Raw genomic sequence first — 25,109 nt, forward strand, 5'->3', positions numbered from 1 at the left:
CGGGCACCGCGCACCGCTTGCGCCTCTCGCAGCCCCCTCTTTGAAGGAGGGAGACCTCAGGCCCAGTGTCTTTGGGGACTCGCTGAAGGTTTGGGGACATGTGGTGGCCCCCCCTGGCTGGCCGCCTGGCTGGCGTGGGGCTGTGTGGCCGCGCTGTGCGGCTCCCGCGGGCTCTGCCCGGCCCCGAACGCCTCCCGCCCCGAGCCGGGGCAGTGCCCGCGGCGCCGGGGGGCGGCGGATCTCTGCGCCTGGGCCCTGTCCTCCGACAGCCTCCTAGGTACGGCATGCCCTGCCCCGGCTTTGTACCCCCGCCCTGCCCCGAGGCTCTTGCTTGGTGGGTTGTGGCAGCTGCTCAAGCAGAAACTTAAGTGAAGACCTGATATACACAAATACTGCTTCTAAAATTAAAACCAGACTGGCCGTAAGGAGCTTTTTGGGTTGGTTGGTTGTTGTTTTCTTTTCCGAGTCCCAGTTAATGCAAAATTGATAACCTGACACCTGACTGGCAGTACACAAAACGTTGTAGCTCTCAGGCACGCAGAATTGCCTGTAATCATTATGGTAATTTATATGATAACATTACAGAACTGATTTCATCAGGTGACACAATTCCTTGTGAGCATTAAGAAATAATAGTCAGTGATAAATCTTGTGTCAGCTGGCTATAACAGGATTTGTCAGTAGAGGTATTGCCAAACATGGTTAACAGTAAGGGTCCAGAGATGCTAACTCAAAATTTTTACAAAACAGTATCTATAAAGTGTTAGGATTGTATAATTAATGCAGAATTGTAAGATTGTTGCAAGCAAAAATCCATAAAGATGGTAAACCACACAGTATTAGTAAAATATTTTAAAACAATATTTGTCCTCTGTTACCATGGATTGGGGCACAGAATAAGTCCGAAGGAAGAATGAAGCACATCTTCTGAGTACATTTGTTATGCTACAGCAAGAACTACATCTTCTGAGCCTTTCATTCACTGTTTACATTGCTCAGAAAAGACTTCATAGGGTTTCTTAGGTTACATGGTGATCATTGCTGCATATGGACTATATATAGCAGTTAATGGTGCACAGTGACTTAAGTCTGTTGCACTACATTGTGCAGCACTGAACTACATTCAGCTGTGGGAATAGCTGAACTCTGTCTCATATAAATATCTTTTAGGGTTGTATATAATGTAGTGCAATATGAAACTGCTTAGATATGGTTTAGATCTTAAAAATAGCATGCCCTGCTAGATTCTTTTAACTGCAGAATTCAGTCTTTCTTTTAAAAAATTCCAAACGGAATAAAAACCTAAATTTATTTGGGCTTGCTTTTCATGCAGACTTAATATAGATTGTGGTAAATACTTGAGTTTTAGTTGTTTCTGAATTATTTTTATTTGATTTAAGATGAAAGGCATTAGAAAGATATGATTAATTTTTAAAAGACATTTTTTCTCTCATGTTTACAGATCCTTTTCCAGTTGATGTGATCCAGGAAAATTATGTCCGTAATGTGAGAAACTGCATTTTTTCAATTGTTTATCCTACACCTTTTAAATCTAGAGTTCATCTTGTAGCTGTTTCAAAGGTTGGTTGTTGTTTTTTATTCCTCTCTAATTAGTAGAGATTGTTAATACGTGTACTAAAGTATATTTTAAAGTATATTTTAATATTCATATGCTATTTATTGTAAAAGCATCTCATCACTATATACTTTAAACATATTTAAAACATACTTAAACATATATAAAACTTATTGTGAACTGTCTTTTAGTAACAAAATCTGTAGAGAAAACGTTCATTACCACTGACAATTCAATCATTTTCAAGTACTAACTGTATTCTTTTTTTCTCCAGGAAGTTCTTGAAAATATTTTGGATCTTGATATATCTGTCAAAGGAACATCTGATTTTCTTGAGTTCATCAGTGGTGGGAAAGTGATACCTGGGTCTGTTCCATTGGCCCATAGATATGGGGGTCACCAGGTAACTGTGGCACTCATTTCTTCCAAGTTGAATTATGTAGCATTTTCATGTGAGTTATACCTTGATAGTACCTGTAAGTACATGAACACTTATTAACATTTTGATTGCAGATTTGATTTTCATAAGGGGCTGCAGGTGGAAGAAAACCGTAATATTCTTTCTCAGTACCATGTTTACTTCCTCTGCTTCTGTTTATTCCTGAAGCAAATTGTCTTTTTGACTTCCATTAGCTGCTGACTCTGCTTAGCACCCCTGCAGCTTAGCCAGCTCTTATTCCTGACAGCTCAGAGGAGTGAAGAAGGGCAGAGCTTCACTGCAATACCATGATTAATAAGAGTTAAGCTTTATTGCAATTGGTGTGGTTATTAATGGAGAAGAATGGTAGAATTTGGTTTGTAATTTCCAATTAAAAATAACAAAACAAGCCATGTGAGTTTAAAGGCTCATTATACAAGCAAGGCAGGTCTGTACCTGTACATCATAGCTGGAAGGTGAAAAAAAGTGGGGATTACTACCATTATTCTTTTCTGTTTAATTATTTCTGATTAATTATTGGTGTGAGTGTGGAAATAACAGCTTTAGGGATCAACCTCATAATGACTGTGTGAGAAAATGTGTCATTATATTGTGTAGAACACAGAGAACCTACATGTAATTTGTATTGTTTCAAGTATAACTGTTATAAATGGTAGAAGAAAATAACTTGATTTTCATTTTTGTCAGTTTGGTACCTGGGCAGGTCAGCTGGGGGATGGAAGAGCCCACTTGGTTGGAGTATATACAAACAGGTGTGACTTTTTTTTAAATGACTGATTCAACTCTGTGTTCAGTTTAGTTGATTGATGGATAGCTCAAGGTGTACTGTTAAAAATGCTAATGGTATTTTTGCAGGCATGGTGAGAGGTGGGAACTGCAGTTGAAAGGGTCAGGAAAGACCCCATACTCCAGGTAGGTTGCAGTTGTTCTGTGTACACCAAAATTGAATGTTTTCTTTTTGAAATTTGCTTTGATTTTATGACCTATTCCTTATTTCTCTGTTCTTTGTAGGAATGGGGATGGAAGAGCTGTGCTTCGCTCTTCTGTTAGAGAGTTTTTATGTAGTGAGGCCATGCACTATCTTGGAATTCCTACAAGCAGAGCTGCTAGGTATTTTTCTTTTCTTTTTCACAGTATCTTCATTTACAGGTAATTTTGTGACTGAGTTTCACTGAGCATCAATAATGCAGGACAGTTAGTTTCCAAGACAATAGGTCTTTTCTTATGGATGCTATCAGAACAAAATATATCCCTCCAGTTCCATAGATTTTTGGATAAAACTTTCCAATAATAATAAGCTCCAGCAATTAATCACATCGCTTTTGTCTCTGCTATGCTTTAAAATACTACTTCATTTGAAAACAATATTGTGTCCTGTCTGTGTCTAGCGGTAAGCAGCTGTTGTTCACTGGTAAGACTGTCTTAACGGAATTACCTTAGTTTGAAATGTGGCTCATCTTGTAAAGAAAGTAAAGAGTGGAACTTAGATTGAGTGATTATGTCTGACACTAACTTGCTTCTCCATGGTTTATGATATTTCAATCAAGAGTTTCGTCTCTTTAAAATACAAAGAAATTGTTCTCTTACCACTGACTTGCAAAACCAGCTGGGCTGGATTCCTGCCCTTTAGTGTATGTGGATAATCAATGACTCTATTAATACATTTTTCATAGTTAATAAATGAGTCTTTTATTACACTAAAGTTAAACATTTGAATAAATTTTCCTAGAATCCAGCCAACTAGGAAAATGTTAAAAGTAGCTATTTTTGTACTGTTATAGTCAGTCAGTTGCACATTTTAAGATTGGTGGGAAAAATTGTCAGTCATATGAACAGATGTTAATATTGGAGGTAGTACTGAATGTAGGCAATTGCTCTCAATTCTTTATTTATGCAAACACCCCTTGAGCAAAGAGATTTTATAAAAAAAATTCCAAAACTAATTCTCTTTGAATTAAAGGAGACTTAATACTTCACTCATTTGGATGATTTTCTCAGAATCAAGTAACTGATTATTTTCAGATTATCATGTTTAAAATGTCAAGTTGATTTTGTGTTCTAAGTAGTCTCAAGTCTGTACTCCAACATTTAAGGCTTCAAAGAAAGTAAATGTTCTGCAGAAAAGGCCTGTGTTCAGCTGCCACGTGTCTAGGTATCTGTATTTGCGAAGTGTCTGCAAATCTCTCTAGCGTTAGTTCTATCACATTTGCTCTGTTGAAATGCAGTGCTTGTAAATGACATTTTTGATGGTTTATTCACTGACTTCATCCTGAGACCCTTTGCTGTTGGCTGTTAACGCAGAACTTTAAAGCTGTCTGAATATCAGCAGGAAAGCATCAGGCAGGTTATAGCCTCTCTTTGCTGTCGTCTCAACAAATTGTTCAGTGCCAAACTAGTACGAAAGTACTCTTTAACTCTGCACAAATTCTACTGAGCACACAGCGTGCTTTAGTTCTCTGCTGGCAGATTGGTTAAATGCCTGGCTCTCTTAACTGCTGTACAAGATCTCCAGACTGTTTGCAAGACCTAATTTGGAAAAACCCCAGCTGACATCCATATTCTTCCCAATGGGGAGCTGTTGTACTGAGGCTGGTGGGATGCACTTCCAGAGGTCTTGTCACATCTTGGCAGAAGTGGGAGGAAAAGCCTTACAGCTTATCCCAGAACACCCAGCAGGTTGGTTTGCTCTATTAATGTTAAGTACTGTGTTCCCAATGGGGTGCTACAGCTTATGACTGTACTGCCAGACAAAGAACACTTCATACAGTACCATTTCAGTCACATACTGGGACTAGCATTGAGCAGTGTCATGCATTAGGTCAAAAAAGTGAGCTAATATGCATAGTTTTCAGAGTGGTCTTTACTTGCATAGGGCTTGATGTTCTTGCAAAAGACCAGGCAGAGCACTTTGGAGTGTAAAGTCCAGCCCTTAAGTGAGAGCTGGGTAGGGAGGGATATAATCCATCCATCCTTCTGTGAGTGCTGTTCCAAGCTTCTTTGGTGTAAGAGCAATTTCGGTGCTCCATTTCCTGTGGTTGAGTGTATATCTGGTCTGCTGCTGCCTTCTCTCCAGCAAAGGTACTTACCAACTAAGGGACCATTTGAAAACTACTTTTATAGTGGGAATGTATCTTTATGTGGCTGCTCGGGTACCTGGCCAGCCCTTAAGTGTTGCATGTCCATTAACTTGTATTGGTAACTAAATGTTGATGCCCCTATGGATTTTTTTGTCAGCAATAAAAGAAGTACTGGTATTCTACAGAAACTTTGCAGAGAGCCTGCTAAGAGTTACAGAGTCAAAAGAAACAACCCTTCTGTCAAAGGTCTGTTAAAAATAGGAAAATTTAGTAGCATTATTATTAGCATTATTATTCTGATTCCTGTCCCCTCGTGCTCTGATATACACAATATTTTGTAAGTATCTGAGATTCATTCCCTGTATTTGAATTTTTTTATTTTCTTTTAAAGGGTTAAGATTTTCTTCTTCCACCTCACTTATGTCAGAGTTTTTTGTACTCAATCCTACAGGCATACCAATTGATTTCAAATGAGTAATTAAAAAAAAAAATAATCCTAATGCTACTTGTATCAGTACAGCTCCAGTAATGGGAGCAGATTGATTTCTAGATACATTTTCCCACCTTCTGGAACAATTCACTGCCTGTTTTTTGCAGTTAACAGAACATTCAATTTGAATATCTACTAGATATCTTCAAAAATACTGAATGTAATAACAATAATTTAGTTATTAGCCACAGTTGCTGTTGCAAGCAACTGCACTGTGTAAGAATTCAGAAAATTTCTTTTCATTATTTTTTTGGTACATATTTATGTATGCATACCCCACATTTTTGGTCCAACTGAATTCTTTCTAAAATTTTATGCTTAAGTATGTGGACCTTGAATCTAGTGTACTCTCAAAATTTAACTCTTCGGAGTTATTTTAACACTGTGACTGTTTTCAGTCATGTTTATGAATGGAATATTAGGTTTGCTTTTTGATCTTTGCTGTGTACCTCCAGAAAAGTTTGATTCTGTCTTCTGTGCTGTCTTCAACTCCCTAATAGTCAACATATACAAGTGGCTGCATTAAATATTAAATAGCGTGCCACCCAACTATTTTGAATCATGGAATCATTGTTTGGGTTGGAAGGGACCTTTAATTGTCATCTAGTCCAGCCCTCCCTGCAATGAGCAGGGACACCTTCAACTAGATCAGGTTGTCCAGAGCCCCATCCAACCTGACCTTGAATGTTTCCAAGGATGGGGCATCTACCACCTTTCTGGGCAGTGTCTCACCACCCTTTGAGTAAAGAGCTTCTTCCTAACATGTATAATCTAAACCTGACTCCTTTCAGTATAAAGCCATTTCCCTCATCCTATCACTAACAACCCTTGCAAAAAGTCCCTTTCCAGCTTTCCTGTGGGCCCTCTTTAGGTACTTGAAGGTGCTGTAAGGTCTCCCCAGAGCCTTCTGTTCTCCAGGCTGAACAACCCAAACTCTCTCAGCCTGTCCTCACTGGAGAGGTGCTCCAGCCCTCTGATCAGTTTTGTGGCTCTCCTCTGGACCCACTCCAGCAGGTCCATGTCACTCCTGAATAAAAGAATATTTTCCAGTTCAACAAGCAAAGATAAAGAAAAATTATACAAAATTAGCTAAATTATCTTGCTGCTAAACTCTTGAACAAGAAGTCATCTTGGCCTATTGAAGGGATAAGATCTCCTTCAGAAGATAGCACCAAGCATTTCTTCTGCTGGATTGTTAGTGTCATCCCAATTCCTTTGGAATGGAAACATCCTACTTGTTAACCTTAGAGGAACATGATACCCTTGCATAGTTTGTGAGGATTGATTTTTCCTGATTTAACAGAAAATACAGTGAAATTACATATTTTGTTTCATAAAATTAATGTAAGTTGTGAAATATTTTAGAGCAAGTTGTTCCAAACACTCACAAATCTCAGTATTTGGGTAAATATGAAAATGTACAGGATGTGCAGAATTTCAAGGCAAATGAAAGGAAGAGATTGTTTTTAAAAGTCCAAGCACTACTACCACTGAAGAAGGGATAATTGTAATGTATCATTAGAACTATGTCTTTTTTTGTGTCTTGAAAAGTTCCTGATTGCTAAACGTCCTAGATCTGTTCCCAAAGTTCCTGAGACAACAGTTTTGTCTCATGTAAAGGGCAACCTCCATCTGATGCAACAATTTGGTGTCTAATTTTTCTGTCAAGATTTCACTGTTGTCCTCAGGGAAATTGTGACTCATTTAATGTTATAATCACAATAATCAGTCACTGAGGTTCCAAGTGAATGCAGTTTTTTTTTTTTGAGTGCAGCCCTCTTGCCATGAACAGTGTGAATAATGAAAATTGGACAACATTATATTAAGTACAAAATAAATGCACCTTGCTAATGAACCTTGATAAGCCTTGGCTTACTCTTTGCCTATGTAATTTTAAAATACAGAGCTATGCCACCAAAAAGATATTTCTTTTTATGAACAAAATGAATTTATATAAAATATGACTTCATTGTAAATTATTTTTGCTGAGATAACTTTTTAATGTTCATTTCTTGTGCATTACAGCTTAGTTGTAAGTGATGATGATGTGTGGAGAGACCAGTTTTACAATGGAAACATTAAGAAAGAAAGAGGTAATGAACATATTTTGAAATAATATGTTACAATGCTGTAACTTCATTCTCCATGCAAAAATGTGTAATAAAAAGTACTAAATAGGTTTAATTTCATTTACTGAGATATAAAGCTTGTCCTGGGAAAATCAGCCTGAAACATATCTTGGTTGAAGAGATGAAGCCCCATGAACAGGTCTTCTATGATTGTGGCATATATGTTGCAGGAATATAATTTTCATTTTCACTTACCATTACAAAAATGATATAGGAAAATTTTCCGTTGTTTCGATAGCAGTACTAGGGTGGTGGGAATGCTACAGTGGCTGTGCCATTGCTACATTATCTACACCTGCGGTGAAAAAGAGTGGGATGGCACAATATAGGCAAAATCTGTTGATGTTGGTTCTTTCTCTGTTCCTACCGTCTCTGGAGTAATTCTAGTATTAATGCACTAACAGAATTTTGCTTATGGTTACTGGTATAGCAAATTAAGCTTTATCATTAAAAATGTGTGTGTAGTGAAGTAATATTATACATTACACATATTCATGTTACGTGTTAAGCATACTTACAAAAATACCAGTTTAACTGTGCATATATAAATTCTGTGTCTATAGAAACAACACATGATGGCTTTTACTATGCAACTGTTTTATTTTGCTGATAATCTGTTTACATTTAAACACATATGTCTCTGTATTTAAGGTGCAATAGTGCTACGTCTTGCCAAGTCATGGTTTCGTATAGGATCCTTAGAAATCTTAGCTCATTCGGGGGAACTGGATTTACAAAGGTTTGAATTTAATCTTCATAGTAACTATAGTAGTTTTCTCAACAATTAAATATATATTAGAATGCATGTATACACTTGGAATTTAGACATAAATTATTTAGAAAGTAAGATTACATAATTTAGAAAGGTAACCTGCTATTTTTATGCAAGCATTCAAAAGATACCTCGTCAGGATAAAAAGCCTGGGCCTTACGAAATGAGAAAGGTTTTGTAGCTGAAATAATTCTGGTAACTAAGCACTAGGGAGTAGTTGCTTGCTTTGGAAAGATTTGTGAATTGAAAGTATAAGTTCCTACATTTTTCGTAGTTGTCTGTGAAGCTAAATTAACAGAAATATGAAATAAATCACTAGCATAAGTATGTTGTATAAAGTATACTCTCCAGAACTGTGCAGAATTAGAAAAGTATGCTAGGTAAGAAATCATTGCACAGTTTTAAGCCTCTCAGCGTGACACATTTTTAGATCTACTGTAAATATTTAAAAGGAGCACTAGAAGTTGTTCTGGGATGCTCACAAATGAGGAATAACTCATAACAGCAGTTGTACATTGCAGTAACTGATAATTCGGTTTAATTTCCCACATCACTCTACACAGCTACTATTCTTTGTTTTGTTTTCTTTTTTCTTTTAATCTCAGCAGATTTTTATTGTAAAACTGAAAGACTGAATTAGGGAACTGCTTTTAAGTTTTGGTTTGGGTTTTGTTGGGTTAAAGTATTTTTTGACTGAAGAATTCAGCCATAAAATTTACTTTTCGAGAATTCTGGTGAAGAATTATTCCTTGTAATTGTATACATTTTTTTTTTTTGCATATGCAAACTCTATTTTCCTGAAAAATGGATATTGCTGCATGCAAAACCAGATCCTGTTCTGCTCTGGAGGTTTAATGTGTGGAAATAATTTTTACTCTGTGTGGCAATCTCCAGCCATGTTTATGACTGGAACCTTAGGGTTAGGTTTTATCTCTAAGCATTTGGAAGAGCTTAATCCCATACTCATGGGAATAAATAGACTAAGTTTTCTAATAACTGTTTGTGGCAAGGTGTTGATTAGCAGTTTGCCGTTTGAAAACAAGAATTTTGAATGATGAGTTCTAAAAGTACCAGTTTTGTTTAAAGAATTCTGCCTCTCCTATTACAGAAGATTGCTGGACTTTATCATCCAGGAACATTTTCCATCAATAGCTATGAATGATTCAAATAGATATCTGGTAAGTCTTTTTTAAAAGTTATTTTTAATTTTCACAATCATGTGAGCAAAAATTACACAACGCTCTTCAGAGTTTCAACTTTTAAAAGGTTTTAAATTTTGAAGTAAGCTTCCAGGTTTTATTAGCAAAAGTTTGTTAATTCTATGCAGTAAAAATCTGCTTCTTGATTTTTTTGTTTTCTCAAAATCAAATGAACATTCTTCACCACTTTTCGTTGCGGAAATGTTTATTGTGAAGCTTCCATTTTCTGTTATTTTTTGTTCTCTTGCTGCTCAGATTTTGAGTGAGCAGTGGTCATGAAGTTTTTCTAGTATAAAAGTAGTATATACAATATATTCTAGTATACAGACTAGTATATAGAGAGTATTTTTTTTTTTAATTTTAATTTTTAATTTCTTTTAGGACATCTGTAAATACTTACTTAACTGTAGTCTTTGCTGGATAAGTTTATTAGGCACTCACATAAGTTAGAATGTGAATGAAAAGTCCTGACAGAAAGAGATAAAAATTTTTAAAATAGAATATATAAAATATATTATAATATATATTATATTATAAATATAATATATTATATTATAAATATATATAAATATAATATATTATAAATATAATATATATTATAAAATATATAGAATGTTTATGTCATTTACTATTTTTTATACAGAGGACTTGAAGTAAAAGATGTATTTGATTTTAGGAATTTTTCTCTACAGTCGTATCAGAGACTGCAAATCTGATTGCATTGTGGATGTCTGTGGGGTTTGCACATGGTAAGCTGCACTGGCTTTACAGGAGGGACTTTTCATAATCATATGCTTAAAAATGGGGTTTATTTTTCACTTTTGTCTTCAGTTCTTCTACTGTCTCCTGGTGGGAGCGTAAATTCCCAGAACTGTTCCAATAGTCCTGTGTATGAAGACAACGTGTCGATGCCATGTACAAGTTTAACTGCTCTGAATTTGATCCATCCGCATAAAACCCCGGCCTCTTACAGTGCGTAGGGTACAGTGCTGCCCACCTTTGCTCCAGGTTTCTATTATCAAAGATAAAGTTCAGCGATGCGCTGCCGATCCGGCCGCGCCGCGCGGGACGGGGCGGGCCCGGCTCCGCCCTGACGGGCCCGAAGGGGGAGCGGCGCCACCTGGCGCGGGGAGCGGGGAACGCACCCAGCGCTTCCTCCTGCTCCTGCTTCAAGCAGCTGATTTTCCAGAGCCTCGTTTCTCAAAAGTAGCCGCTCCAGAGTTCTCAGATTCAGTGGGTCTGTTTCACAGCAAATTTCCTGCAGGCTACGGGGTCAGGTGGAATTTTAACTTTTGTTTCTCCTTGTAGGTGTGTGCAATACAGATAACTTCAGTTTATTGTCCATAACAATAGATTATGGTCCGTTTGGATTTATGGACTCCTATGACCCAAGTGAGTGTAGCACCTGGTTTTAATTTTTTTTTTTTTACTTAAAATAAATTCTTTTTATTAAATTATGTCATTTCTGTGTGCATGAAAACCCCTAACATTATTAGCAGAAAAATCCTAAGTATATGTATTGTTTGAAGAGCTTTAGGGAAAAAAATTGTATCAGTGGCCAGTTTCGTGATAGACTATACAGGTTGCAATAATGAAATATTACTGTTAAATCAATTTTCATGAGAATGTTTCCACTTGAACTTCATCGGTTGAATAGATGCTACAACAGAACCTTAGAAAACTAAAAGTTAGATATTGCTGGAAGTAGCCAAAAGCAAAAGTGGGATACAGTAATTTTGCGTGGATCAAGCTCTAGCTTTATAGTCACAGCAGCTAATTATATGTTTGAAGAAAACTAATCAAACCTACACAACCTTTCTTTGAAAGTATGAACGTGGTCTGGGATTGATATATATAGGTCCAGTATGTACATAAATGCATAGTATTAGATTATTGTTTAGAGGTTGTATCTGAGTAAGCTTCAGAACCAGCAGTGATTATCTCACCGTGTGTTTTCATGAGCTTGCAGCCTCAAATTAAGGAAATCTCATGAGAATAAATGTCATATTGTTTTTACTGTATTGAATTATTATTATATATTATTATATATTGAATATTCTATTATGTGGTGGGTTGACCCCAGCTGGTAATTAAGGACCACAAGCCACTTGTCCACTCTCCCCTGCTGCAGAATGAGGGAGAGAATTGGAAAAGCAAGGATGAGAAAAAGCTTATAGGTCAAGTTAAAGACAGTTGAATAAGCAAAGAGCAAAAAAAAAGGGACAGGGGCAACCAGCAAGTTGCAAAGACAATTACTCACCACCTCCCACCACCACACAGATGCTGAGTTGGTCCTTGAGCAACAGCTGTCTTTAAAAAACTACCCCCAGTTTTAATTGCTGAGCATGATGTTATAGGGTATGGAATATCCCTTTGGTCAGGTGGGGTCAGCTGTCCCAGCTGTGTCCTCTCTGAGTCTCTTGGCCACCCCTACCCAAACTTTCCGGGGCTGCCGAGTGAGAAGGCCTTGATGCTGTGCCAGCAGTGCTCAGCAGTATGTAAAACATTGGTGTGTTGTCAACAATGTTTCAGTCACAAGTCTAAAACACTGTGCCCTACAGGCTGCTGAGAAGAAAACTTACTCCGTCCCAGCCACAGACAGTGCACCCTAGAGCCAGATGAAAGTCTTCAGAGTTAAAATTCAGATTTGAACCACTTACCAGATCTGACAGATGTGTCACAGGTCTCCTCCTTAATGCTCTGTTTGTTGTCAGTGTCCTCTCAGGACTCAGGCAGTGCTGTGTGCATTGATCAGCTTACCTGCATTTGATCTGAGCAAGGAATTCATGCTGCATCCACTCAGACTATGTAGATAGGCATACGTTTTACTTCTGGATACTTATAACTTGCAAAGCAGGTATTTGTTATCTCCCAAATAATGGATTTGCGTACTGGAACACATTAGCCCTAATTTTTATGTGAATACATAAACCTTGCTTGTACAACTGAAAAAAATCTTGCTTAGGTGTCCTATGAAATACATGTTTATTATACATGTGACTTTTACAGAAACACTTATAAATCCTGAATCTAGTTGAACATTTGTTTGTTTAATCTGTTTGCTAAATAGTAGTGCTATATGTAGAAAAAACATTGTTTCTAAGTGTAAAAGACATTGTTTTTAATGTAAAAATGGTCTTTTTCTGTTTAAACATTGAATTTATTTTGTATCTTCAAATAGGAAAATGTCACTTGTGACACATGAGAACTTGTCTGTGAAGGATGTGTTCCTTAGATTTCCAACTAATAGATCTTGAGTTAAACCACTGTAAATAAGTATTCTTGTGATCTGACTTTAAATGTTTAGTAGTTTTAGGTCTTTTATGAGTTCACTCTCAATATTTTAACATTGATTGTTTATTGTAATTGCTCTGTTATGCAAAAGTAGTGTTTTGTTTGAAACAGATTTTGTTCCAAACACATCTGATGATGAAAGGAGATATAAAATAGGAAATCAGGCAAATGTTGGGCTGTTTAATCTGAGCAAGCTCTTACAAGCCCTAAAACCTTTATTGGATCCCAGGCAAAAGCAGCTGTAAGTAATCTTTAAAAATATCTTAATGCTTAAAAGAAGTAGTGAGATGGGAGACCCTCTAATCACCATATGCATAGGAAAGAGAAAGATTAGCTTTTAAAATCTTTTTTTTTTTTTTTTTTAAGTGGAAATTGATTCTGGATTAATTATTGGCCGGAATAAGGTTGGAGGGAGGGGAGAAAGGTGTTCACTGGTCATAAATAATAGCAAAATAGGACCACAAAGAGATACTAGATCTTGTGTGATTCATGCTCCTTTCACTAAGGTAGGACCTTTGCCTCTAGTTTTCTGTTTTGTCTAGCTCATTCTTTAAGATGCTTACTTATGAAGACCATGCATCCTTCTGAAGTAACAAGGTAGTATTTTAATAGCCTGTTGTGAAGATTCTTATATGGAGGATGGATCCCAGATGATTATCAATGTTTCTGAGATATCAGTCAGAAGTAGTTTTCTTTGTTTAGTACGCAGTATGATTTTACCCACAGTAGCATTTTAGTTCATCAGAACTTGACATTTCTTTTGTTTTTGCAGAGCTTCCCAGATTTTGGAGGGGTATGGTGAACACTATTACAGCCGGTATGCAGTTTCAGAACTCAAACCTTCTAGTCACAGTACTATAAATTATATTATGTAACAATTTCCTAACTTTGTTATTATTTTCAGTTTCACAGAACTATTCAAAGCAAAATTGGGTCTTCTTGGGGAGAATGAGAATGATAACTATTTGATTGCTTTCCTCTTAAAAGTGAGTTTACTTTGCTAATTTTGTTGGCAAACATCTGAACTGATAGCCCATACTTGAAAAGCACTAATAGAAGGATCTTTATTTCACTAGATTATGGAAGACACCAAGGCTGATTTTACAATGACATTTCGAGAACTGAGTGAAATTACTGAAGACCAGTTAAGTGACCTCCATATTCCTGAGGTATTAATACAAGCACCTAGTCTTAAGAATACTTAATATAGAAGGAGTAAATCAAGTTGGACATTACCCTGATATTCTAGAGGGTGTCTCAACCCTGATTTATCTGGGAAATACGTCATTGTAGCATTATTAAGGGAGAGTAAGTCTAATACATCTGTGTCATGCTCCTACCCCTTGTTAAGCCTGTGCCTGGTAATGAAGGATATGTTAATGAGAAGTGCTAATGGAAGGTGCATTAATGAAGAGTGATGAAGTCAGATTTTCAGCCTCTGGTACAGGTCCAATATGAGTAGTCATAAATTCTTATACACAGGTGGGAATGTGATTTTCTGCACATTTAAGGGGATCTGCTACAAAGACCTTTCCTCCCCCTCCCCTCCCTTTTTTTGTTGTTTTGCTTAAGAATACCTTTTGTCCAACAAGTGAAGTTGGACAGGGCTCATAAAGAAAATTTCAACCTCAGGTCAACTGAATTATTCCTAACATGGGTTTACCAGGTGGCCTAAACCTCTGCTCTCGGGCCCATCAGCGTATCACAGTATGTAATGATAAGTGAGATCCCATCTCGTCATAAACTCCTGCTACAACCCTTTGCTCAGAGTGGCCTCTGCCCTTTCTTGAGCACAAGACTGGTTTTAAGTTTAACTTAAAGCATAAGAACTCATTTTGCTATAGTTTCCTGCTCAGCCTGCTGTCCTATCCTGTGTTGCTGCTAGCTCAGCCTAAACATATTCTTCAGGACCATGTACAACCCTAAAAGAGATGAAAATATTTAAAAGAGATAAAATTTTTACCTGGATTTAGTGCAATCTTTAGAAGTGGAAATATAGCTCAAATGTTTGAACTGGAGTGAAATGCTAGGCGAGTAATAATTGGGTGCCCTGCCAGTGAGGAGGCTGGGGTTGCACAGGAAGCTGGGAGGGCACAGAGCCAGGACAGCTGACCTGAACTGGCCATAGGGATATCCCACACCATATGGTGTCATGCTCAGCAAATAAAGAAGGGGAAAACTGGTGGAGGGCCACTGTTTGGGAACTGGCTGGGCATTGGTTGGTGAGCAGTTGTTTTTCATTTGCATCACTTGTTTTTCTTCAGTTTTATTTCTATCTCCTTTTGTTATTTTTGTTTTCATTACTATTATTATTATTATTATTATTATTATATTATTATTAAATTGTTTCAATTATTACACTTTTATTATCTCAACCCATGCGTTTTCTTACTTTTAACCTTCTGATTCTCTACCCTATCCTACTGAGGGGAAGAGTGAGCGAGTGTTTATGTGGGGCTTAGTTGCCAGCTGGGGTTAAACCACAGTTTTCTTTTGCTTACTTTGGATTTTGCTTAACAGGAAGAAAATTCTGATTACCTACCTCTAACTGTTTCTTTCTCTTTAGGAGTTCTGGACTCTCCAGGATCTGAGTAAACACAAATTATTTTCAGAATGGGTTACTGTGTACCTCTTGAGATTAAAACGGTAAGTCTGATGCATTTTCAAGTGTGTATTTGCCAGAATCAGGCAAATTTAATTTGCAGTGCTTTTTCATAATCTTTGGTGGGTAATAAACTCGCCCAAACACGGTTTGATATGCCTTTTTTGGTTCTAGATTGTGCTGGATTCGATAATAATTACTATTGTAGTTCTGTTTTGACATACAGCTACATAAAAATTACATAGGAGGAGTGGTCTGTATTTTTATCAGATTTTTTTGGTTAACAATTTTTTTTAAAAATACCAGTCCTACAGATTCAGTCCAAAAATCACAAACAGGTTTTGCAAATACATGGGAATGAATAGTATTTAATTACTGGTAACATATATATATATATATTTACTGTGTAATAACATTGCTTTATGATGACAGCAGATGGAAGTTGAACAGTCATGAATACACAGACTGTGTTTGGAAAATGCTGGTGTTGCATAGATAGGAACACTGATTCTTTTGTCTTAATAAAGAATGTAATGTGTTTTTCTTAGTCTTATATGGTATGTATGGCTAATAGTAGTGAAAAGACATATCAGGTACTTGGAAATTTTATTCAGTAAATACAATTCTTAGGAAAAATTAATACAGGATACAAAACCTACAAGAAGGAGTACAGTCTTTTCCAAGTCTAATCATTCTTAGAGATTCACACCTGCTTCCACTGAACACAAAAGCAGAACACTCAATGATTTTAATGAAAGTCAGATAAGATATTTCTAAAAATAAATCAGCATAATCCTCATTAGCCAAAAGCACTTTCTGTTTTTCTTCTTTTGGTTTGTTTTCCATGTATAGTAACAAGGGTGATTCAGACACCAAAAGAAGAACAAGAATGACAAGTAAGTAAAGCAATCTGAAGGAACTGGTTAACTGGAAATGACAGATACTTCTTTACAAAGGTTTCTTTAGTGTTAGTTATTTTTCCTTTCGGGAAGAACCAAAATGTACTGTTCTTCTGAATGGGAGAAACTCTCATTACACTGCTGCAAGTCTTGTAACACTGTACATTCATTGTGGCTGTCTCTGGTTTCATCCACTCTTGTGATTAGAATTTAGCCATGTGTGTATGGCTACAACTGTGAATATGTATGTACTTTTTACATAAGCCAAATGACCAAGAAATTCCTTGGCTACAGTGAGGCTCGCTTCCTCCTTAGATATCCTGCCTTTCCCCTCCTTAAAATAATAAATCCTTAATTTAATTGTCTGTGTTACGAAGAAATTGGTCAGACACAAATCCCTTCCATTATGAATACAGTCATAGTCAGATCAGTGGCTTGAAGTCTGTGTGAGAATGCTGTGGATGCTGCCCAAGTTGTAACTCTTCATTGTAAAGTAGGGTGCTTCCTGAAAGGGCCCCTGGGATTTGATTTCCTTGTGAGAGATGCCCTTCCTCTTCCTCTTTTGGTGTATCAGCTTTTCCTGAGTGCAAGTAACATCATCTTGATCTGCACTTCCTTCCTTCAGCAGTCTGGGAATGTCTTAGTTTACATTGCTCAGAACACTGGTCTTGACCGGTGATGAACCTTCAGTGACAGGAAAGGTTCTGGTAGGCATCCTGTACTGGCTCAGTGGACCAAGATTTGTCTTATGTTTAAATATGCCCAGAGCCTTTCAACATGTTATACAGAATTCAGGTTTCTGATAGGCACCCACTTTTTTTCTTCACCCGGAGAAAAAACTCCTTGTGAAAGGACTATCTAGTCATAGAGGGCAGAGGGAGATGCTTTGATGCTCCAAGTTATTCTAAACACAGAGTGGCAAAGGTACTGCATTTTTACATCCATGCATTTAAATAGATCACTTAGATGCCCCGTGGTCTCTTTAAAATTATTCGGTTTTTCTTTTCATTTGTTTGTTTGTTTAAGCATTTGCTTGTAACAGCTGTCCCTTGTCAGTACAACTTGCACCAGAAATCTGGCTCAACATAGTCAACTCTGCATTTTTACCCAGTGTTTCATGTTAAAGACAAAACTGTTGTGGGTCTTCAGATTTTTATATGGTTTGGGAAGTCACACCTAAATTGTGTATTGCTGTCTTTGACTGACCTTGAATATTTTGCTGTTAGCACCTCGTTATTCATTATCTTTCCCTAACTGTTAGTGTGTGTCATAAGATACCTCACTTCTCAAAGTACATTGCCTTGAATCATTTGAAGTTGGACCACTTATTTTTATTTTTTCTTCTCTTTATTTAGTTTTCAGTTCTTCGTAGTACTTTATCTTATACTGCCTAAATTCAGCTCCTAAGGAGTTGATCAAAAAGTTTTGACAATCCAAGTCTATAATTGTATTTCTTTACAAAAGAAGCTTGTAAAAAAAAAGTAGACCAGATCATGCTTATAAGGCCACAAAATTTCTTTTGCTTTGTCCTTTTCTTATGTCACTTGTCTTACTCTTTCATAATTATCTTGTCACTTTGTTAATTACAGATATTTTTAACTCTACTGTGAAACTTGTCAGTTTGCAATGGCTAAGAATATATTTCTGGGACAAATATTCTCCTGCTAATATGACTCACGGTTTTAATGTAAATTATAATTTTTTATATGAGTCATATGTTAACTTTTTCACCTTTAAAATATTCTTTTTAAGTAGTTAACACACTTTACTATTGAAAATCTGCTTACTGAACTAAATCAAATACTCGACCAGAAAAATTAAAAGAGAGATTAAAAGGAAAGTTGAAAAAGTAGTTTATAAAAAATACAATAGAAATGCAACATTAAAGGCCTTTATGGCTAAACTTCTGTTATATGATATAAGAGTATCTAAGTACATATACTTTAATGGATGTCTTAATAATTACTTTTTAAAATAAGTAATAAAATATTCATTTTTATAATCTCCAGGAAGGTATTGACAACATTGAAATATGCTTTCCAGCAATGTAGCAGGAACCTAGGCCATGGTAAACTCATCACACTTTTGAGAAGTTTGCTGTGTTCTTAATAGGAAATTCTTTAAATATCCATGTCATGTTCTTTACCATTCTAATTTTTGTTTGGCACTTTGGCATTACTGATTGTACAAGTTTAAAAAAATCCTTTTAGCAACTCATAAAAATAAATAGATTGATTAATTCCTTTTCCTTTTTCTTGATCTGCAAATTAAAGATTTCAATGACATGTTTCAATGACTGTATTTGCCTTTTGTTGAATATGTCTAACTAAATTTAACATGATTTACTCTTGGTTTCAGCTGTTAATCCTAGATACATACTTAGGAATTGGATGGCAGAATCAGCAGTGCAAAAATCTAATTTGAATGATTTCTCTGAGGTAAAATTATTTCTTTTTTTCTTTACATATTTAATAATAATTGGCATAATAGCTAATGGAACAGTTTTTGCATTTGCACTTTGAACTGTACTACACTTTGACCCACATTGTACTATCTAACACCAATTACAATTTAAAATATTAACAAAATTATAATAGCATTAATTATAAATAGTAGTGACTATATTAATAGTAGTACTAATAATAGTAAGCAATTCATGTGATAGTTTCTGGAACCAGGAGGGTGGTGTAAGAAACTTTTCTTGTTTGCAGAAAAACATTTTGTATAAAAACATACCCATTTTTCATGGCTTCCAGGTCCATCTCCTCGAGCAGGTTTTACAACATCCCTTCCAGAGACAGGAGGCTGCAGAGCGAGCAGGTTACTCCCTGCGCCCCCCAGCTTGGGCCAAGGATCTGAAAGTAAGCTGTTCATCCTGAGAGAAATTTGAACAAGGAAGAAAAATGATCCAGGTCGAAGCTGAGGCCTTCAAATAGGATTAATGGACCAAGCCACAAGAATTCTTCTCCCTTATACTTTGTGGACTGGAATCTGTTACTTTGTTAGGCAAGACAAGGTCTTGACCAACGTTTTGAAGTCTGAAGATTAAAGAAATGGATCACTATGTGTGGTTGCATCAGCCAATTATATTGGTGTTGATAACTCTGCCTTTCACATTCTTCTGTGCATTACTTTGAATAACAATATTTAAGTTCTGCCAAGCTGTCACACTTAAACTCTCAGAATTCATAGCTGATCAGGTGGGTCTCAATAGCTTTTACTGACTGATCAATTTAAAATCCATCTAAGCTAGTTTTAATAATGTGGTATTTTGATTAATTTTCTTCTTGCTGTTACACACTGATCAAATATCATTGCATTCTGCAGACATACATTTTCTTAAGTCTTTTGCAGAGCTGGCATAGGGGATCATCTTACACTTATACCTTGACATCTTTTCTCTTTCTGATCTTGTTTTGTCCCATGAAACTGACAATAGAGATTTAAAGAACATTCAGTTAAATAGTGAGCAAAGGTGTCTGCTGAGACTGCTTCCATTTGAGGTATGGAGAAAGGTTAAAAATAACATGCTGCAAAATACTGTAAGCTCTACTGATATACATACTGCCATCATCTACAGACCATTTGGATGGCAATAGGTTAGATAGAGGTGGAAGGATTAACTTCTGTTTTTACAAATGCTTTGAATTACACCATTGGAAGATCTTTTTGTATTTTGCAGCATGTTTTGGTACCAGATCAAGCCAAATAATTGTGTATCATTAAGATGGCAGCTTTCTTCTTTAAATGAAGTTTAAATCTTACATTTTAGAAATTCAGTGCTACCATGTACATACACAAAGTAGTTGACAGAGGTCTAATCATCACAGCATTTTATTTGATTTCTGGAGTTCTCTGTAGGCCTTAATTCTTCTTTGTTTTGAAGAAAGTTCAACTTCTTTTGTGTAAGATTAAGTGAAAGAGTTATGATTGCAGATGTAAATTGTATAAAATTGAGTTTATTGTGCTGTAACAAAAAAGAAGGGAGGAAATAGGGCGAGAGGCTGAGCGTTCTGATGAGAAGAGTGAATGCTAGAAAAGCCTTGTAGAAGTCTCAGTGCTTTTCTGAATCAGAGAAATTAGCTTACCGTGCAACATTTTTCTGAGGACATGTCCCACTTTATTTTGATGCTGTGTGTATATTTCATAAAATTAATTTGATTTAAAAATAGCTGGATAGCAGACAGCTGTTGTCACCTGTGCTGAAGATGTGCACTCCTAACACCTTGTCAGAAAATGACACCTAGCTCTTGAATGATTCCACGTAACACTTACCTCAGTTATATATGGAAAGGGATTGGGAAACAGTAATCCTCTTTTCTGGTTTGGTTTTTTGGGTTTTTTTAACTCCTAGTTTTAACCCTCCTACTTTTAGCTAGTTAGTATTTTCCCCCTGCATTTTTAACTTAAGGCTTGTACTAAGCTTATAAGCCCTTGCACTGATCTCAAGAGCATTTCCCAGTTTGGCTGTTTGAAGGTGCCAAGATACCTTTTGAATGCCCCAGTGGGGGCACAGTGAGAGCCCACCACTCTCCTCGTGAGAACTTTTTGCTTAGTTCAGGAAAAGCAAGGGAGCTAGAAAACCAGTAAGAGCTGGATGGACTCTGTATTGGTAAGTAAGAGGGCCAGGAAATAGTCTCCTGGCCCATGAACTGGTGCCCTGACTGGCCACAGCTGCACCATGGCAGATCTCTGTGTGAGGAGTGAAAACTGCTTTAGACTTGTCCATGTTGTCTTCTGGGAATGTGCCTGTCCTGGGCAGTTCCTTGAGTTGTGTCTGGGACTGTGCTTTAGGCCCACTTGGGTGGTGTGGGAAAGCACTGGGCCAGCACTCAAGCTTGCATCCTCCTGCTCCTCTTTATTTAGCAGTAGAGACAGGGGTGTACAAGCTGTAGTGTCATGCCAGCAATGCCAGCTCCTCAGCCACGGGCTGCAGAGCAACAGAGGGTTACCAGCAGTCGTGAGACATCTCCCCTCCCTAGAAAGGAAGGAGGAAACAGAGTGGTTGTCCCATGGCTGTACTTGAGTGACTGTGTTGATGGGCGTGATTCCTGCAGGAAAAGCATCCCTTAGCTTCAGCTTGTCTCAAATGAGAACAGATTCAGCTGTGGGAAGTCACATGAGCTTGTTTTAGTGACTTACCTGGCACTTCCCTGGCTGAGTTCTGCAACAGCTTCAGTGCATTCCCAAGTTTCTCTTGTATCCATCACCACCCTCCACTCCAGCTCTGTCCAAGAGCCTGTACTTTCTGCTTTGACCAGGTACCACACACCCCTTCTAGTGGAGCTGGGCATGTTTTACCTTGCCTTGCTCCAACTTGTTAGGGGTCTGTCTGGCTCCTCAACATCAAGCGCTGGTTACAGCCTTCTTATTTCTGCCAAGCTTGTTATGCGTATATGTGGGTATTGACAAACCAACCTTAAGCCAAAAATAAGACTAGAGGTGACCCAAAACTTTCACAGGCTGTGGCACTGCCACCAGCTTGTCATTCTCTTGCCTCCACCACCACTTCTGGACCTAGGAATCCATTCTGACAAACACATTTTGCTTTTTATGCTTTTTTCTAATTCAAAATACAGAAATACATTATTTATATTATCTTAGAAGATCAAGTGTGCATGAGAAGAGGCAAAGGCTGGAATTATAAAGAAAAAGACTAGAAGGTATAGGCAAAAATTCTTTAAAAATATTTTCAGTCATTCCAATTGGCAGTAAAATGCCTCTTCATTAACTGTGACACTTTGTGCAGATGTAAAATAGAAGCTATTTTTATTTGAGAACTAGCAATGAATGCTTCCTAAATGAACAATGGACAATTAAATGGGGAGAACAAATGAAAAAACTGTAGGAGGAGACATTCCTATCAGGTACAAGATAATTACAAAGTCTTTCACAAGCCAGATTATTTCTAGGTACAGTTTGAAGACAAATGTTAACCAACAGAAGAAAAATCCTGCTTACCAAGGGGAGCATACATGATTTCAAAATAAACATTTTTATTTGTCTAAGGTCAACCAAATAAATGAGATTTCAAGACAGCAGCTGAAAATGCTGACAGGTATGACTGAGTTACATATAGAAACAGGAGCGTGTAACATTTGGGGTGTTACTGTCTGGAAATGGTCCTGACATGCATCTCAGAATAATCTAAGCTGAGGTTTTACTTTTTAAGACAGACTATTTAAAACATTTTTCAAGAGGGTCTATTTATTGGAAAAAACATCCCCATAGGCGGGGGGGGGTTTCGATAAAGAACCTTTAAGGGCAATTCTGTGAAAAGGGATCTTCCCACTTTTCAAAACTGACATGAGAACATTGTTGTATTTTTCCTTTAGCTCCAGTTCCACTAGAGAGGCAGCCATAGAAGATGCATTTCACTTGCTGGCTGGCTCTGGAGTGCTGCTCCACCATCCCTGGCTGTCCTTGTGGAGTGAAGCAAGACTCCAGTCAATTCTTACCTTGGCCTGGTGCAGGAATGGGAGTCAAGAACAGGGGGTGGTGAGATGTACGGGGGGAAGGAGCAGGCTCTAGAGACAAAGAGGGGGACAAAGGGCACCCCACCTTCTTGAGACCCCCAAAAGGAACTCTGAAGGAGAATTCCTCCTGGAAGAGCCTGATCCAGCGGGCACTTCTACGATGTCTCACAAAACCAGCTATGTCTTAAAGTCCACCTGCTCCCAGAGTTCAGGAGTTGTTGCCCCTCTTCTTCTCAAGAGCTTTCATTAGGTCAGACATGAAATCTGCTTGCCTGCCTCCAGCCCCAGTGGGAGGTGGCCCAGCTGACCTTGGCTCTCCATCTGCTCCTGTGTTTTCTAGCCTTTTTGGAGGAAGAGGCACAGGTTTCTTTGCTGGAGGGGGTGGCGGCTTACTGGAGACAGGTGGAGGTGGAGGGGGCACTGGCAGGTCTCCATTACTGCTGCTGGAGACTGGTGGTGGTGGAGGCACAAAATCAGGAGGTGGGTCACAGAAATCAGATGGTGGTGGTGGTGGAAAATCAATCATCAGTGTAGGTGGTGGGGCTGGAAAGCTCTCTGGATCTGTTAGGAAAATGCCGCTGTCTCGTTTCACTTTGGGGGGTAGAATTGGTGAAGCAGAAATAGCAGATGATCGCCTTTCAGGTGGAGGAGGAGGCTGCAGTGAGTTCCTCTTAATCAGGACTGACTGTGGCCTCAGCAATGACTGTGCCATGCCAGGTGCACTGATGTTACTTGACTTAGCCTTAAATAAGCAGAAAAGTAAAAGGACAGACACAGTCAGTGAATGTGTAAACTAATGCCACTGCCTAAGAACAGTGAAAAGATGTGAAAATACACGAGAAAAGTGTAGTAGACAGTGAAACAAAGTAGAGTATATTTTGTCTGAAAAGTGAAAATAGTATTCTGTTTTCTTTCTGGAGCTGCCCACAGAGTTTTGACAGTGGAAACCCCCCTGTCAGCAGTACGGATAATGCATCTTCAAGTGCTGTTCTCAGAAGATGAGTACTTTCAAAATTTCAAATAATTGCAGTTAGTAAGACTAACATCAAGTAAGTATCTTTACTTACCTGACGTTTACTACAACAAGAAAGTAAAGATACTTTCTTGATGTTCCATCCTGCTGTTCATTCCCTCAGAACTTAAGGAAAATTGCCAACCTGTGCTGTGTTTTTACATCTCAAAATAGTGAGCAAGATTTAAGAACATAAAAAGCAGATGTAATTTTGGATCTTGTCCTCATTGTGTATCTCCAGCTCCCCTTTTATCTGTGATGGCTGGATCTCTGGATAAAGCTAAACTAATGAAGTCAAAATTCTCTGCCAAATTCATTAGACACAACAGCAGTGAATGGAGAAGAAGGTGAAGAGATTTGGGCATTTAAAGTGCCTGGATTCACTGTCCCTGGCACTCTGCAGCGTGGTGTGACATGCCCTGACCTGCAGGGTACTGCCTGGGCCTCTTTGTGCAGGAGGGAGCACAGCAGGGAAAGATTCTCCACAGGCAACCTGGCAAGGGCCACTGACAAGCCTGGAGAAGGTGTCTTCTGTCTCCTGGACGAGGCACATGCACACACTGCTTCTGCTCTTGAATTCAAAATGCAACAAACAGGTCCCTGAAGCCACTAAGTTCTACCCATGACTACTTGTGACCCAAGGACATGAGACATTCCAACCCTTTGACAACTTCTTTGAAGGAAAAATTACTAAAAGGATCCATCATACAAGTTAAGACAAATAAAATGTAGGATACCAAATCATTATGGAGATGTTAACTTTACAAAATTTTAGGGGATTTTCTTTTTAAATTGTGTTTGCTAGTTGACACTGAAGATAAATAAAGTCCATTTGGCGATAATCTGAATTATTTTTTTTTTTTTTTTAGGTAGGATCTGGTAGCTGTTGACAGTTACTACACAAATATATTTTCTTGTAGACATGTGGAGAAGTCTGCTGTCCTGAAAACAAAGCTTTCATTTCTAGCTATGCTCTTTTATCAGTTGAGATCCAGTGAGCTTAGTGCTCTAACTGTAGCACAGTACACCTGAAAGACTTCAGCTCGATCCTTCCGTCCCAGGCTTGTAGGGGCTGTGAGACCAATCACAGAATCACAGAACAGGTCAGGTTGGAAGGGAATACAGTGGGTCTTCTGATCCAACC

General features: G+C 37.7%; 2 protein-coding genes across 2 annotated transcripts in view; one reads left to right on the forward strand and one right to left on the reverse strand.

Moving 5' to 3' along the window:
• Nucleotides 1–98: 98 nt before the first annotated feature.
• On the forward strand, nt 99–19,579 carry LOC113954447 (UPF0061 protein azo1574-like). The gene is given in 20 exon segments (XM_027658774.1): nt 99–107; nt 109–277; nt 1,463–1,581; nt 1,851–1,979; nt 2,703–2,767; nt 2,871–2,927; nt 3,027–3,125; nt 7,608–7,675; nt 8,363–8,450; nt 9,592–9,661; nt 10,359–10,431; nt 10,991–11,074; nt 13,088–13,217; nt 13,749–13,793; nt 13,881–13,962; nt 14,053–14,145; nt 15,543–15,622; nt 16,431–16,474; nt 18,836–18,915; nt 19,234–19,579. Coding segments are annotated over 20 exon segments (1,707 nt in total). The 3' UTR covers nt 19,357–19,579.
• A 2,642-nt stretch (nt 19,580–22,221) lies between these two features.
• APBB1IP (amyloid beta precursor protein binding family B member 1 interacting protein) overlaps nt 22,222–25,109 on the reverse strand; it is a 65,240-nt gene continuing 62,352 nt past the window's right edge. Inside the window, exon 14 of the mRNA XM_027658773.1 lies at nt 22,222–23,695. Within this exon, the coding sequence (XP_027514574.1) occupies nt 23,162–23,695 (534 nt within the window). The 3' untranslated portion in view covers nt 22,222–23,161. The remainder of the gene's footprint in view (nt 23,696–25,109) is intronic.

This window comes from Corapipo altera, unplaced genomic scaffold (assembly GCF_003945725.1).
Source record: "Corapipo altera isolate COAL_440 unplaced genomic scaffold, ASM394572v1 63, whole genome shotgun sequence".
Taxonomy (NCBI): domain Eukaryota; kingdom Metazoa; phylum Chordata; class Aves; order Passeriformes; family Pipridae; genus Corapipo; species Corapipo altera.